Source organism: Corvus moneduloides, chromosome 5 (genome assembly GCF_009650955.1).
Source record: "Corvus moneduloides isolate bCorMon1 chromosome 5, bCorMon1.pri, whole genome shotgun sequence".
Taxonomy (NCBI): domain Eukaryota; kingdom Metazoa; phylum Chordata; class Aves; order Passeriformes; family Corvidae; genus Corvus; species Corvus moneduloides.
The window spans coordinates 48415909-48432472 of NC_045480.1; the positions used below are offsets into that span (position 1 = coordinate 48415909).

The 16564-nt window shown below is 38.2% G+C and overlaps 1 protein-coding gene across 2 annotated transcripts in view; it reads right to left on the minus strand.

The window, feature by feature from the left end:
* DCHS2 (dachsous cadherin-related 2) overlaps positions 1-14027 on the minus strand; it is a 62606-nt gene extending 48579 nt beyond the window's left edge. The window contains exons 1-2 of one of the 2 annotated variants that reach the window (XM_032109055.1): positions 13292-14027; positions 6875-7106 (exon numbers count right to left, since the gene is read on the minus strand). In XM_032109055.1, the coding sequence (XP_031964946.1) occupies positions 6875-7106; positions 13292-13534 (475 nt within the window). In that variant the 5' untranslated portion in view covers positions 13535-14027. The remainder of the gene's footprint in view (positions 1-6874; positions 7107-13291) is intronic. The other variant, XM_032109054.1, reaches the window with a different exon arrangement.
* Positions 14028-16564: the final 2537 nt, after the last annotated feature.

Genomic DNA, 16564 nt, shown 5'->3' on the forward strand with positions numbered 1-16564 from the left:
TGCTCCACTGAAACATTGTACTAGGGCTGTCTGCTCCCTTGGTGTGAGCAGTGACTTTCTTATTTTCTTCAGGTTAACTGAGAACACAAAGTACAGTAAATACATCCTGTACTCTGAGACCCATACAGTGTCTAGCAAAGAAGAGGGTTGCTTGTCTGAATTTTACTGTATAAATATCACACTATCCCCCTCTAAAATGGGAGGTTTGGGCATAACATTTTCCTTTTCACCATTTTTTTTTTATCAGCCCACATCATCTGTGCAATACCAAGGAAGTTTGCTCTTTGTCTCTTCTGGTGGATTCCTCTGTTTCTGAGATCTGACCTTGACTTATCTAGGAGAAAGGAAGGTGGACTAGAGTATTTTTATTAATATTTTGCATTCTTTCATTCTCAAAAATCTCATGTACACATGAGTGACCCCGCTATTGCATGGTTGAGGTTTTGGCACATAGCTTGTAGGAATATTTCTCTCTGTAGATGGTTGATTCGATTGGATTTTATACATAAAAGAAAAAAAGAGATGCATACATTAAGACCTAGCAGTATGGATATTTTCTCATGTTGTTCTGCTACACAACTTTCTTTCGGGCCAAAATCTGCACCCTTACAATTACTACAGCAAATTTGTGTGCTTCTAGGACAATATACTATTTTCTGTACTCTTTATGGTAAACTTCTCATTAGATGAGATCTCAGTGAAGGTAAATGGCCACAAATTACTCAGCTGAGATCATTAATTTTTCCTTTTTGATTTAACTCAAACAAAATTCTTTGAAGGTGAAAACTTGCTGTGCTAAACCCACGTCTCAGACGTATTCCTCTGATTTGCAGCATTCTGAATACACTATCAATATCATATGACAGATCAGAAAGACAGTAATTGAAGAAACTGCAGTTTAAAAACAGAAGTGGCCTCAAAATGTTCCAAAACAAAACACTCATAATTTTAAATGTTATTTATGTCAAGCTCTTCATATGTTTAGCAAATGTACTACATGCTGTAGGAAAATGCCAAAAGTAGTTTAAAAATAAACTATTTTTTCCTCCAATACTATACAAAAACATCATCAATCATCATAAATATGGCCTTGTTTTGTTTAGAAAGAGTGCATCCCCATTTTACTTTGATGCCTATTACAATCTGCTATATATTAAACACTGTATAATACATGGAGTTAAGCAAAGTTTCAAATTTTTTTCCCTCATAAAAAGAAATGTTGGTATTTCAACATTACTTTTCAACCTGTATTGCAGTAAAAATAAAGCAAAACTTTTTCACTCAATTGAAATTTCCTAAGATACATCCGTTAAAAAACAGTTCCATTTTTTAATAAAACAAAATTTGTCAGCATCCTTAACTGGAATTAATCTATTCTGAACCAAATCAAAGTTTACTGTAAGTCAGTTTGACATTAAATTGCATTTACATATGGTTCCATAGCACAGTAATGAGAGTAGTACAGCACTAAAATACACACTGCCAAAACAAGAAACATGTAACAGTGAGGGACTGTTCTGTACAAGCTCTGCACTTAACTCCTTTTCTTGTATCCATTACCAGGCAAAAGTGATAATATGCTGGACTTAAAACTGGCTTTTGGTTAAGTTACTTCTTATATTCTTAAATTTGCATGACCTTTAGGTGTATTCCTCCCTTTATTCTTCTGCAACAGACTAAGCTCCTGGACTGCTCTACATCTTTTACAGGACATTTTAGTCACATGATGCCCTTTGCTCTTCTGTTAAAAAGAAATCAGAGTGCATCTTAAAGGGAGCGGGTTTTTTAGCAACTCAAAATTTCCTCAAAAGAATGTTCATTTTTCAGGATCTGTACTTCTGTGCTGAAATTTTTTTTTAATGTTCAACTACTGACCAGCTCTTGCAACAAGGCTTTTCTGTTCTGCTCAACATGTATTTTTTGGAGTAAATAAGTAACAGAAGGCATTATAATGAAAGGTTGATCCAAGTATCTTCAAGCCAGTGGAGAGATCTCCAAATATCTCAATGGGTTTATGTGGCAAGGGTTTGGCAATGTTGGGGCTACAGGAGTGGCTTCTGTGGTGCAGACCATGGTGAGGCAGCTGCCCCCCTGCAGCCCATGGAGGTCCACAGTGGAGCAGAGATCCACCCTTAGCCCATGGAAGACCCCACACTGGAGCAAACAGATGCCCAAAGAAGGCTGTGACCCCATGGGAAGCCCATACTGGTGCGGGTTTGCTGGCAGGATTTGTGACCCCACAGGAAACCCCCCAGGATCATTTTGTTCCTGAAGGACTGGACCCTGTTGAAATGAGCTATGCTGGAACAGAGAAAGTGTGTGAGGAGGAAGGAGTAGCAGAAGCAACCTGTGATGAACTGCACAGTTCCCATTCCCCATCTTCCTGCTCTGCCAGGACCAGAGATAGAGAAAACTGGGAGTGAAGTTAGAAAGGAAAATGGAGAGGTGGGGGGGAACGTCTTTTATGATATAGTTTTTATTTCTCATTACCCTCCTCTGATTTGATTGGCAATAAATTAAAGTCATTTCCTCAAATTGAGCCTCTTTTGCCCATGACAGTAATTGCTGAGAGATTTCTCCCTGCCCTTTTCTTGACCCACAAGCCTTCTGTCATCATTTCCTTCCCCCGCCCAAATGAGAAGGGGAGTAGTAGAGTGACTGGTGGGCACCTGGCATCCAGCCAAGGTCTATCCACCATGTTCACAGAAACATTCTCAAAAAAATGCACAAAAGGAAGGTCATAGACTTTGTTTTAGGCATCTAATTTAGGTAGGAAACACGGAAACACAAACCTAAGTATCTTATAGAGTTGAAAGAAATGGAAGCTAAATTAAATGCTTATACTGCTGTAACATACACTGAGCAAATGATACTTTCTCTACATCATTTTCATACTAGGTTAAAATAACAAATACCTTCACATGAAGATAAACCACTGGCTGCTGCCTTTTTCTTAGTCTTCATGGAAGTCACACATTGATTAGCTAGGGGATTTGTTCTATAAACTGACATTTTACCTGAAGACTGACACATGAAGTCACACTGGTCCAGAATAATTTTCAAGGACTATTATTAATTTTGTTGGTTTGAAACAAATTTGCTGAACCAGAGCTATAGTAAGATGATAACCATCTTTTTAGCCATCTCTCAAAAAGGGCATCACTATCATCAACGGAAAATTAATTACGCACCTTTGGGTGAAGAAAAGTATTAATGCTGGTATCATAATGAAAGTTTACAAATTCGGTTGTTAATCCTAAAGTCTTAAAGCTAAGCACTGCATAGGTTTTCTGCCACACTTATGATTGCATCCTGTGACTTACATGTTTAATTACCAGCTCAGCCATAACTATAAATACACTGTCTTTCAGACAGCCTGTTAGGTAACAATGGGAAAATAAACAAACATAGCACGAACAGTTCCTTAGCCAGAAGAGCTCTTCAACTTGCCCTGTTCTAATCAATTCAGAAGTACTGTTCAGAGATCATGCATGGATCAGATATCTACAAAAGGCAACATAATGAAGCCAAGATGTTGTTTACACCAACACTAGAAACAAATGATAGCGAGAGTCACGAACTAGCAGAGGAGCTGGTTTACAGTTTCCTATCCATACATTTTTCTAGTTACACAGTTCTTAAAGTGGTTTTTCTTGTGGAAAGTCTATCATCAATCAAATGAAAAACACTTCAACTTTTTCACAAATGGGAACACAATAAATGTTATTTATTAGTACGACAGCATATCACAAACAATAAATGCAGTGTCTAAAAGCCAAAATAGCAAACGAATGTAACTAATAAAATCTTGTTTAGAATTTTAAAAAAAAAATTCACTGGAATGTCTATCTGGTCAATGAAAGGATGTTCCTTCCCACTCCCACTGGATTTATCTGTTTATAACATCCACACGTCCCAGTGCTTGAAACCAAAAGGTGGAGCCCCTTCAAAGAGCCTGGATGTGCCTCGACCTCATAATATCTACGTGTCAAAAGCAGTATTGTTATATTCTATAAAGTCAGGAGTTAACCAGCTGGTAAGGTATTGTGAACACGGATCACTGAAAAACTAAGCTTTAACAAAGCAAGGGCCAGAAGCAAGCCATAGCAGTGAGAATTTGGGTTTCAATGGTTATTTTACTGTTTTATCCATTTCTCTTCCAAAAATTCACTTTTAAATTTTTGGTGAGGATTCTAAGTGCAGCACTCAAGAAATACCCCTGAAAAAAATTACAGTGAGATAAATTTGCAAATCCAGATGCCATGAAACAGAAATTACATGTGTCATGGAGAACAGCATCATCTTGCATATGATTTTAATGTATCATAGTGTAATGTGACAAACTGTTAGCTACTAATTATTTTAAATCACATAATACTGAAAATATCTCTGTTCACATATAGTATTAAGGGCTATAATAACATAGTAGGTCAAAATTATTAATGCACTGAATTCCATTTCTCCTTTTTAAATGCTCAATCAGTGAGAAAAAAATAATTATTTTTTAAAAAAACCAACTTATCAGGAAGACAAATCCACAAAATACTCCAACACCATCATTGTCCCACTGTTTAGGTCCTCTAATAATGAGAAGAGCAGATAAAACAGAATATGCTATACTGTAAATTGGAAAAACTGCAGAACACTTCAGTAACAGACTGCCCATCCACAAGATCAGAAAAACAGAGACCAAACTACAATATAATCTCATTTAGCTTTCTGGTTCGAGCATCCATCTCCTGGAGAATGCCTATTCCTTCACATACTTGTCCATTGCCCTCTGTTCACAAAATGCAGCCCAGATAACTAGATGAAGTCTCTCACATAACCTTCAGAGAAGCACAGCTAAATTAGGCCATATATCAGAGCATATGAAGACAGCTTTAGCACAATGAACGCTGGAAAATGTCTCTGTTATAACAAGAGGTAAGGAGGAAGAGCTCAAAATCTCTGTGCCCTAACAGTGAGCCACTTGTTTCATCTCCAGCTGAATACTGAACAGGTTTTGGAGCTCTAAGATTGCAAAACCTCTGTGTGATAAATCGGCAATTTCAGTGGGGGTCTTTTTGTTTAAAATGTTTATTTTTTCAAATAGTTTAAAAATCATTCTCCTCACCAGTGACTGAGCCTAAGCCCTATTATAAGTAGATGTGGAAGAATATAAAAGGAAAAAGTGTATTCAGAAAAAAACCCCCAACCCATAGCATTAATATTAATAAGTTAAAATTAGACACAGTCTGACCTTGTGAATTACCCAGGAGATCTGATTAAGTGCAATCAGATTCCAAGCACTATAATGCTGGGAATACTGTCTGACCTAAGAGCTTTTCTCATCACGAAATGTCAGCAATAATGACCTCAAGCAACTTCACCCTGAATTTGGTCTGCCTTTGATAAGATACCATGATAGATCCATGAGGTAATAGTAGCTTACAAGCTTATAGAGTCTTCATCATTAAGCATGACATTTTTCCTATACAAAGTGCCAAACTGGGAAAAGAGGCCAAAAGGTCACAATCCAAGGAAGATGCCTTTCAAAAGGCTTTCTTTCAGCAGAGGGCTGCTGCAAAGTCAGTGCTGCTAACGCGATCTACAGGGGCTCTCTTCGACAAGCCTGATGGGACTGTTTTACAATGACCACTTAAATGCCTGTGGAGATCCAGCTCCCTAATTATTGACTGAACTATGTATTTTTGACATCAGTTATGCCCCTGAGAACCTGATTTGACAGGCAGTTAAAAGCCCACAATTAAATAAATTCTGAAATAGCCAAGACAAGCAGACTGACTTACTAAGAAGATTAGTTTCTTCTGTTCTTCGGAATATTTTGGGAACTGTGTAAAAACAAACACCATTTCGAAAGAATAGAACCTTGCAAGATTTTGTATGCCAAAGAGCTAATATATACACACACGTGTACCACAGTCCAAAAATATCTTAAAACATAAAATAATCTGTGCCATGACCATCTGTTGATCAGGATACCTTCATATACAAGGGCTGGCCCTCAAGAAAAATGGCAATTTCAGCTTAGTCAACCACTCACTGAAAGGTGCCATGGACAGTTGAAGATGCGGTGCTCATGTTCTCTTCAGCTGATGCTGGCAACTATTTTAAGGTTAGAAAGCTAACTACAGAGGCTGCTTTTCCTGCTTTTTGCTCTTCCCTAGCAATGGGAAGAGTAATTCAGTCTGTGAGATTCAACCTGTCTTTGAAAAAAATTCACACAGATTTGCTCTTGCCATAGTTGTTTTTCTGCTCTTGTCATCACTCCTTCATTGAACCTCTCTCCAGAAGCCAGAAGGATGAGGTGTCACATCAGAAAGTAAAAGGCAGAAAAAGACACTTACAAAGTTAAACATTGAGTCAAACAGGGAGGCAAACCTGTCTTGTAAGACAGAGCAGAACAGGGACTTATCCTAGCACAGTACAGAGGAAGATTAGAACAGACACAGAGAAGAAATGAAAGGATGAGCATCTTGAAGGATCTTTTATGGCTCTTTGAGAGTAAACCCTAAGCATTTTCAGAAATACAGATATTTTTGTAAAAAAGTAGTGGTTTTATTATTTCTTATAATGATTAATAGATTTAGGGCTGAAAATAGTAGGTAAGCATCATGCTGCTTGTTCTTCATTCTACTGGCATGTAACGATGTTGTCTGTTCTTCTGCTTATTCCAGTGAATGTAAAGGTTTTGTGTTAAACCTAAATCCTTCATCTTCCTCTAGAATTACTTCCCATCAGAATCTAAGTTTCACCTGTGTGACATGACTCCAAACGTAAAAATATATATATAATATATATTCCTGATATATACCAGGAAAAGACATCTTGCATCATTATCACCTTTCTGAATCATAGACTCATACAGTACCTGTGGATGTATCCACTGTGAAAAAAGAAGAAAATTCTCCTGGGACCAGTTCATATGTGACAACGCCAAATATTCCTGAATCTCTGTCTGTGGCAACAACATTGATGATTTCTGTTCCCAGCTGTGTGTGACTGCTGATACTTGTCACATAGATGTCTTGTTCAAACACAGGTTGATTGTCATTAATATCTTCTATCTCGATGCGAACAAAAGCTTGGGCACTCAGACCACCCTGTTGGATAAATAAGAAAAAAACCTCAAAAAACAAGATCAATTTTAAAAATAGGATGGTGCACAACTGGCTTCAGTCCATCATTTGGAAATGGAACATGCTGCAACAGTATTGATCAATGAAAATGTGCATTAATAGCAACTTACAGTATGTGCAATACCCCAAAAGATTGCACATAAGCAAGCTACGTGTTCAGCACAACACCAAGGGGCTGATTGAGTATATAAAGAAATCCAGCTTCTCTACAATGGTGAGGCTTGAACACAAAGCCAGTTTTGTTAATGCTAATGAGCACCACACATGTCAAAAACATTGCTAGTCTAACCTCACATGCTTCTGCTGACATCACCAAAACCCCACTCACTCCTTCATAGGTAAAAGTCAGGGCTTTATGCCCCAGAAAGACATGCCCCTCAGGTGACTGTGGCGCTCCAGGAAAGCAGGAATAACTTCTCTCTATGAGTCTTTCAGATGTAAAACCACGACCATCATAACAGTGAATATAAGGCTTTTTCAATCAGGGATGACACAGACTAAAAGCTGTGCAGGACAGTCACCTAGCCTCAATTTACTGACACATGCCCAACAAAAGCCACTAAAATACCAGACAGGCAGTCATAGCACCACATTTAGCCTTGCTCTGGAGTGAAACTGGAGAAGAAAGGAGTAACTGCAAGCTGGCTTATCAGACTATGCTACAGAAAAATACTGATTTGCTATGACAAAGCACTAGATTTTGTGACAATCTGCAAAAAAGACAGTTCTGTGGGTGCTGAAGTGTAGACCAGCCCCACAGGCATCTGAGTGAAACTAATGGCAGTTTACTTCTCAGAGGCACTACCTTGCATCCCCTGTGGACTCCCTCCCTGAGTTTGGAGAGGTTCATACTTCCAAGATAATTTTACAGCCATAGGAAGTACAAGCATTTTTAAAAGAAAGCAGGTCCACTGTGACAGAGATAACAGTGAATGCTGAGGCACTGGCATGTTCAGAGGCGCAAGGCAGCACAGGCATGGATAGTCTGCATGTGCTTTATGCAGTACATTAAGACACAGATGGAGGAAGAATCCTGAGCTCTTCAAAGTCACACTGAGTGTGTTGTGCTTGTAGCAGTCACTTACAGAAACTGCTGACACAGATCAGATGTTCATGCATACACATGACAGACTATGCTGAGCTAGTGCAAACTGAATTTTGCAGTCACAGTGGCTATGATACAAAGAAAATCAAGCCAACCCAAAACCAACTATGTTGCACATTTCTGCAATCTAATTCTTCGAGGCAATTATTTTTTAAACCTGACCTTCATGAAACTGTCCAATGATTCAGACTGGATATGACTCCTTTAGACTTGCTCTGCTGCACAACAATTACCCACAAAACTATTTTTGAGGGTTTCCTTAGTATGACCACAGATTTAGACTTATTTTTGGAAAAAAGAAATACTATCAGCATTTGCTTCCACATTTCCATAGTGATTTTTGCTTTGTCCTGGTTTTGCTTTTTTCTTCTGTGTTGTAATATTACCTCTGTTAGGTGGCAGTGACGTTCCCATAAAGGCTCATCTACGTGGAAAACTAAGATGATCTTGTGCATGATGTATCTGTGTTTTCTCCCACAAAGGAGGAGATCCATCCCACATCCTCCTGGCATGCTTCCAGGACTCATGCTGCTGCACAGGCAGCCAGCAGCCAGGATACTTGCCTGGGGACCAGGACTCTAAAGGACTAGCATCAGCCTACAAATTACTGGGACTGCCAAGAAACCCCATGCCAATATAGAGAAATGGAGATGGCAGTGAGCCCACTGCCAACACCCCCACTTCAGGGCAAGCCCCTTCCCCAGTACCTTGATATCCATGGTAAGGAAATCCCTGCATGGGAGCTAAAAGGGCAGGCAGGGGAAGGGAAAGGATGTGCTCTGATCACTGTCAGAAGATGCTCTGTGTCTCCATAGCTTTTAGATACTTTAGAACAAAATCAGAAGTATTTTTAAGGGAAGATGGCCAGGGAAGAAGTGAGGTCAAGAATAAAAAGTATCTGAAAAAAGTTGGTTGGAACAGCATGAAACCAAACTCACAAGAATTTGTGTTAAACTGTTTCTTTCAAGCTTCATTATTGCTAAACAGACATGAAAAAACTCCAAACCCCACTCTTCAGCCAATTTGTATTTATGCTACAGAGTTATGTAAAGACTGCAAAGTTTTTTGAAACTGATCAACTCTAAGTATATGGGGAAATCTAATCTCTCAGAGGATAGACCAAATTTTATGATGGAGACAGAACCTTCTTTTCCTGAAGGAGCAGTGCATACCTTCACATGTCAAGTATGAGATTTACTTAATAACTTATGATATTAACTACTTATGGCCCAATTCTTGCTCTGACAACTGAAAGTAAGTATCCTCCCAACTAAGAAGGAACAAAAAGTCCTATTTCTAACAATGTGGATATACTTCATCTACTCAGAAGCAAGCAAAACAGAGATCTTCCAAAATATGAAGTATATTGCTGACAGAACATTACACTTGTCAAACCATGTTAACAAGCAACAGAAAGCCACAGCTGTTCATTTTAAAATCCCTTATCTCAAATGTTCAAGTATTTTTAACTACTGCTGTACTCTCTGATGCAACAAAAAGTCACAATTACAATGACTTCTCTATCAGAGTCTTGAGAGTTGTGTCCCTCATGGAAAAAAAAGGGGACATAAACTACCATCAAGTCAAAATAACAACAATTAATGTTTTCTTTACTTCAGGAGGATCAAATTTGTGTGAATATCTAAAGCAATTAGAACACCTCTTTACCAAGTCTTAAAAAAGAAAAATAAATTATCCTGTCTTTGGCAGGGGAAACTCTTTGTCTTAATAAGTAGAAATGATGCTATTTTGCATAGCTGTATTTCTTCATTTCGGTGCTGTAAAATGCTTAAAACTCCATCAAGATTTTAATCACAGCCTCCAAAGTTTTTGTCAGTGAACCATGCTGTCAAATTTTTGTTCCAAACTGAACTTTATGTCAGATACAGAATCTCTGACATAAAGGGTTTTTTTTTGTAAACCTAAAGGATACGTTGTCTTGAAATTGTAATGCTGTCAAAGTGGAGAGATATCTACAATTATTTCAAAAGCCTTAAGTTCTTCAGAAGCTTTGCCTGTGAGTGCCAAGTGTTTATATCTAGATTTCAATTGCTCCAGTGTAAAAGACAAAGAAAATTGGATAGGCAGGGTGGATTACCAAAAAGCAAGAGACAAAGTATCTCTCTATGCAGAAAGGCAGTAAGAGAGTCACTAACACACCTGCTGCTGGTGTACTGAACCTTTTGCAGTGATGTTGTGGCAGCTGAAAAACTCCAGGCCTAACATTTCATATAGAAGATATAAGGATACTTCTTTTCATCTTTGGTTAATCAGGGAGAGTGCTCCTGCAAGCTCTCACAGGATGTTTATTTAACACCAGTTTAACAGAAGCTGTTTTCCACCTGCCTCTCCCACGGGCTCTTGTGTGCAATTTAAATTCACTCCTTACATTTTCTACACAATGCATAAGACATGACTGACAAGCTCTAAAGCCATGTAATGGAGTAGCCAGGAACAGGTGGAGGAAACTGATAGTTTTGCTGTAAGATAAACTGCACACCACCTGGAAAATACTTTCTTTTCCTCCTCATTTCTAATTAACTGTGTTGTTTTCTTTCCTTTTCATCTCTCTACCCTCCTTTGCCATAAGTGACCCTTCATTCTTCTCCTTTCTTTTCTGTACACATTTCTCCCCTGATCACAGTCTCTACAAGTCTCTACTTTGAACCCCATACCTAACATCTCTAATCCATCAAAATCAGCAGCAGAATGTCAGGAAATAAATATCCTATTACAATTCTGCTTTAAAGGTGGAGAGTTGGTCAACACAAGTTCAGGTGCACTGAAAAATTTGAAAAGCTGATATTGAATTTAGGTGCTTTAGTATTTAGGTCTCAGATGGGCAAACTTCTAGAAGATAAATCAATGGGATCTACAAAGTGCTGACTTCCAGTAAAAAGATCAAGCCTTGTCTGTCACAAACAAGGCAATCAAAAACTGAACCTTTCTCCCCATTATTGAACTCCTGAAAACATGAGGTCCCTAAATGAAGATATATGACAGAGCAATTTAAAAAGTAGATACCCTATAGTTTCAGCTATTTTCCTTTAACTTGAGGTAAAAAATTAAGGCATCAAGCTTTTTGCATGCAAACATGTTTTCTTTCAGATTTTCAAAATAATCTTCTGTACGAGACTGAATATCTTAGAAAATTAGAAACTTTTCAAAATTTTACTGCTATTGTCCAATTGTCCAGCTCTCACATAACCTTTATTAAGGATTAAGCTTGATATTATGTGTTCTTTACATTTATACAGCTTCAAAACATGTGACTGAGAGGAAAAATGAAATTACGAAGTATAGCAGAATACATAATTTTCTGCTGTTATACATTGCAATATAGACTGCTTTCCTCTTCAAAGTTTGGATTTCTGTACTCAAGTATAAATTTTGAAGACAGAAATCACATACCAGTGAAATTCCAAACTGGTCACACAGACCTACCTCTGCTATAAAAATTACAGGCACTGTCCAGGAAAAACCCACACTTATATTCTTATATTAAAATCATAGAATGGTTTGAGTGGGAAGAGACCTTTCAAAGGTTGCCCAGTCCAAGCCCCCTTCAATGAGCAGGGTCAAGTTATCAGACATTCAAGTAAGACGAGCATGGAAGCAAACATACAATTATATTTCTGTAATTTTTTCTCCTCTAAAGAAATCTGTGAGGAAGAAAAGGCACACTGTTAAAGGCAATATTAATATAAGAGAATATTTCTGCAGCCTGTGAAACAAACACTGAATTTTGACAGCTGAAGAAAAAAAAATTGTTTAACTATTACAGATATATCTGAATTCAACAGAACAGAGAGATACCCTCAACTGCTACATTCTCAAAATAGAATAATTAATACCAACCATCAACTGCAGCTATTTAAGTTCATCTACTCATGAATATGGAAATCATAGGTCACTAAGCTTCTTCAGTGTACTATAAATTACAGGCATTTTAATGAAAAATACAGTATTTATAGCACAGCTTCATTTTTAAAAAGTTATATTAGATACACTTAGGACATTATCTTAAATGCAAGTTCAATATTCAAGATAAGAAATAAAGACTGCATAGCCTGAAATAAATGAATTTCAATGTTTTTCAGGACAAATTGCACTGCAAAATGTGACCTGAATAACATTTTGAAAAGTTTCCTTATGTTAATTTTAACATTTGTAGGCAACCGATAACCTTTTTCTTCAGCTTCTTCATAATTCATTATTAAGCTGAAGAAAGTAAAGACAAGTACAGAATTAGCCCCACATTGCAAATCACCTCAGATTGCAAATCACCATGCAAATCATAAAATGAATATTTCGTAATGAAAATAATGAATAATTTTCTTCCATTATTTTTCTGGAGCTTACTAGCAAAATTTTTTGTTACATGGCATCAGGTAGGCAAGGTGTCCATTCCCAGACATCCTAAAATGTTCCTATCACAGCAAATGTCTCCTCACCATCTTTGCCAGAGACCTGCAAAGGACTATTTCAGGCACATACAACTACCCTGCCCTTGCTGTAACCATGAATATCCACTTCCAAACACCAGAGCTTGTAAAGTGGGAAAACTTTCAGACACTCAGCTGTAGGGAGGCTGCACCCAGACACAGCCAGAGCTGGGGCATCAGCCAGCTAGAAAGGACAAGGAAAGGACAGAAAAGCCACTGTCACCCACAGTAGCCATAAGGTTCTAACCCATGGTACTGTCTTATTACTGCTGCACTAATCTTGAAAACAGGGAGCAGAAATAACTCAGAGTCCATTGGTTCCAACAGTAGGAGGAAAATCAGCAAGGACTAACACATCCTAAAAACATTTTTCCAAACATTTTTTAGGAGTCATTGGATATTTTACAGCCAATTTGACTAATGTCAGTAAAAATGTACAGTTCATGAGTATAATTTTCTGCTCTCTTTAAGGATAAGACATCTTATTCAAATGCATGCAATTTTTACATAGTCACTACATTCTCATTTAAAAGTATACCCAGGCATGCAAATTTGCAAATCTATTCACAAATCTGGCAGTGTGGAAAGGTGAAACTTACCCCATCTGTAGCTTTTACTAAGAGATCATAAGTGGTTGGATCTCCTTCTCTGTCAATGTCTTGAGACACAAAGATCTGACCAGTGTGTGGGTCAATCTGGAAAGCTTTGGATTTTTCATAAAAATTAAATCCATCGTAAAGAGAATACTCAATTTCTCCAAACTGGTCAGCATCTGCATCTGTTGCTTTGACCTGCAGGGAGACAACAGAGGTAAAAATGAAGTTAGTGAAACTCTTGCTCATTAAAACAAAGTGTTAGTGATTTTTGAACCCGTGTTGTAAAAGCAAATGTATATACACACAATAAATACAAACATGTTCTGCTGCCTAAGCTGGCTGCCTGCAGTTTGTAAAATATCTCAGCTACCTACAGCGTAATTATTGCATGAAAGTTCCATTAGACCTGTCAGTAACATTACTTGTGTATCTGTCAATAATCTTGTCATTCTTCCTTTCCCATGACTGGAAAAGCCATGCTCATTAAGCCATGACAGTAGGCCACACCTTAAGCTACTTTCCCTTCATGTTCTTTTTACCAGTGGAGGCAGCTCTTAGGAAAACCATGTCACATGTAGATCAGAAAGGTGCTGAAGGACATCCTTACCTAATGTATTTGATAAAAGACTCCCCAGATCTTCATTTAGTTTTCACTTGGAAGAGGGCTTGGTGGCACTCATGCTTTTTGACCCGCAGGTGGATTGATTTAAAATGTATTTGATAAACACAAAAGTTTTGTACATTGCACCTTCATTTTTATTCCCCTAAGATCTTTGGTAACAAGTGTTTTGTGTTGAGTTTGGCTCTTCTCTGGCACGGTCCATTGTGAAAGTTTTCACTTAAATTTAGAAACATTTTGGTAGAAAATAATTTATAAAAATAGGTATGCATTAAGAAAGCCAGTGTTTTCAGTTCTGTTATCTATCATTATTGGAGATACATAAAGAATTTCTCCTTTGCAATTGGTTTCCTTTTCTATTATTTCTTTGAAAATGATAAATTCTGTGAGTTTTCCATCAGCCTGTCTGTACAAGCACAATGCCCGAAGACCTTAACAGAGCTTTGGAAACTCCAGTATCACAAAGCCCAAGAGTTAGAATTGGTGGAAGCTCCCAGAGAAGACCTGTGCCAGCCACTGCCTGCACCTGATACAGGTTGATAAGGTGAGACCCACAGCCATCCACCACAGACAGGGGAAAGGTGGAGGTCTGCACATGCCTGCCTGTACAGAAAACCATCTGGCACAGTTTTAGGTAGAGTTTCAAAAAAACAGTACAGGCCAGGGAGTATTCCTAGAAGTAAGCTTGGATTAGGTCATCCTGGTTTGGGTGATATAAATTAATTTAGTTGCATGGACACAAACTGTGCCAGGTCATTTGGGCTTGGGACCCAGAACAGCCTTTGGCTGCTGCTCCTACCAGAACAAATGTGGCCATAAAGACCAGTGAGTGCCTGCATCACAAGCTGCCTTCTTTGCCCACACAGGAATTGTTTTGGCGCTAAGATACTTAACTGGGACTGAATTAAAACCAAATGAACAAAACATGTCTTGGGAAGGCTGAAAAGCATGGAAGTGGGGAAAGGGAAACCACATAAACGTGCCAATTCAAATTATAAAGCTAAAACTTACTCTAGACAAGTTATATCAATCAGAATTTTACAATAAGAGCCCAAAAGATACCCGTGTTATTTCAATTATTATTTTTTTCCTTGTTGTGGTTTGGTTTTTGCTTGTTTTTCAGACTTTTCCACTTCTTCATGGAAAGCTCAAGATATTTTGTATTTCAGAAGTATCGCTGTGACTGCACCACGTACTCCAGAGCATTTTTCCTCCCACAAGATGGTTTTTCACAATGCCAAAGGCCATTATACCAGAGCTTCCGCAAAAACAAAGCTCCTTTAGGGGAGCCTTGTGCTCGCAAAGCCCTTCATGCCCTTTCCACACCCTTGCAGTTTGCATCCCACAGCTGCAGCACAGGGTGCAACGTGTGGCTACTCCTGACCTCGGTCCAACCACTCATTCTGGGCAATTTGAAGGCAAAACTTAGAATCATGCACAGCTAAACAAAGATCCAGTCCTAAAAATGCTTTACAGCTGTATGTAAATCAAGTCTACAACATGCATATTTCTCCAGCCTCGTGCTTTGTTATTTCTGTCGTAAAAACAAGAACAGAACATACATCTAGTGTGCTCTCAGCAATCTACCACCCCAGTGTTATGGAACAATAATTCACTTGGCCCTTATAAGAAAAGTATTTCAATTTGTGTCTCTTGCCTGAAATCCAACAGGGGTGACAGTACTGAAATGTTCTGTCTGCCTGTGCCTACATGCACATGTGCCTACATGTGTAAATGCTAACATTTTTGTCTGCAGTTGAGCATGAGTGATGAATTACGGGTGAAATTCGAGGGTATTGTTAGAAGTTTAGCTCATTATGCTCGGTGACTTGTTTTCTTTGTTGTAAATTATGCAGTCCTCAGACTTTGAATAGTACATGCAAAGGCATAATAAGTGATGAATTTAAATAAAAATGCTTCAGTTCAAGGCAATGCAAATTTAAAGGTCTAATTGTGATCAACTTCAATTACTATAATCATCTCTTAGCCAGAAGAACTAAGTGGCATCCATTTTTGCAGAAAAATATGATCCTTCTCCCCGTTCAAGTACCTCACATCCATTCAATTTCCACCCACTTAATAGTCCTTTTTTAAATCACTCACCATGGAACCTTTGATCTGAGGAGGGAAGATCTGGAATTAAAAGCAAATGAAAGATTTCCTGTAGCAGACAGATCTGACTTTGAATGGCCCTACACTTGAGGTCAGGGAAGCTATTAACTATGATCATAGAATCACTTAGGTTGAAAAAAGACCCTTAAGATTATCAACTAAATGTGAGCTGATTTAGAAGGAGGAATTCAGTGAAAACATGCTAACCAATTCACGTTTTCTGACACAATTAAAAGACCAAGTTACTGAAGATTTTAGAAGTTAAAGCACACAGTAATCACTGTCCAAAGCATGTTGGGTTGGGATAGCATACTGTGAGTACCAATCCTACAGAGTACTGCAGCTGTTGACTGCCCAAGAGCTGTGAGTTACAGCAGTCCAAACAGGAGGAAATGAAGGCAGCAGCAGGAATTTTCACAGCAGACTGATCAAGAGTGTTGTATGTTGGCAATATCACAAGGGTGATAGAGTTGAATGGATTTATGTGCCTTAAAGAAGTAGGAAGAGAGAAAGTCCCATATATGTAACACCTCTGACAAGCCTAA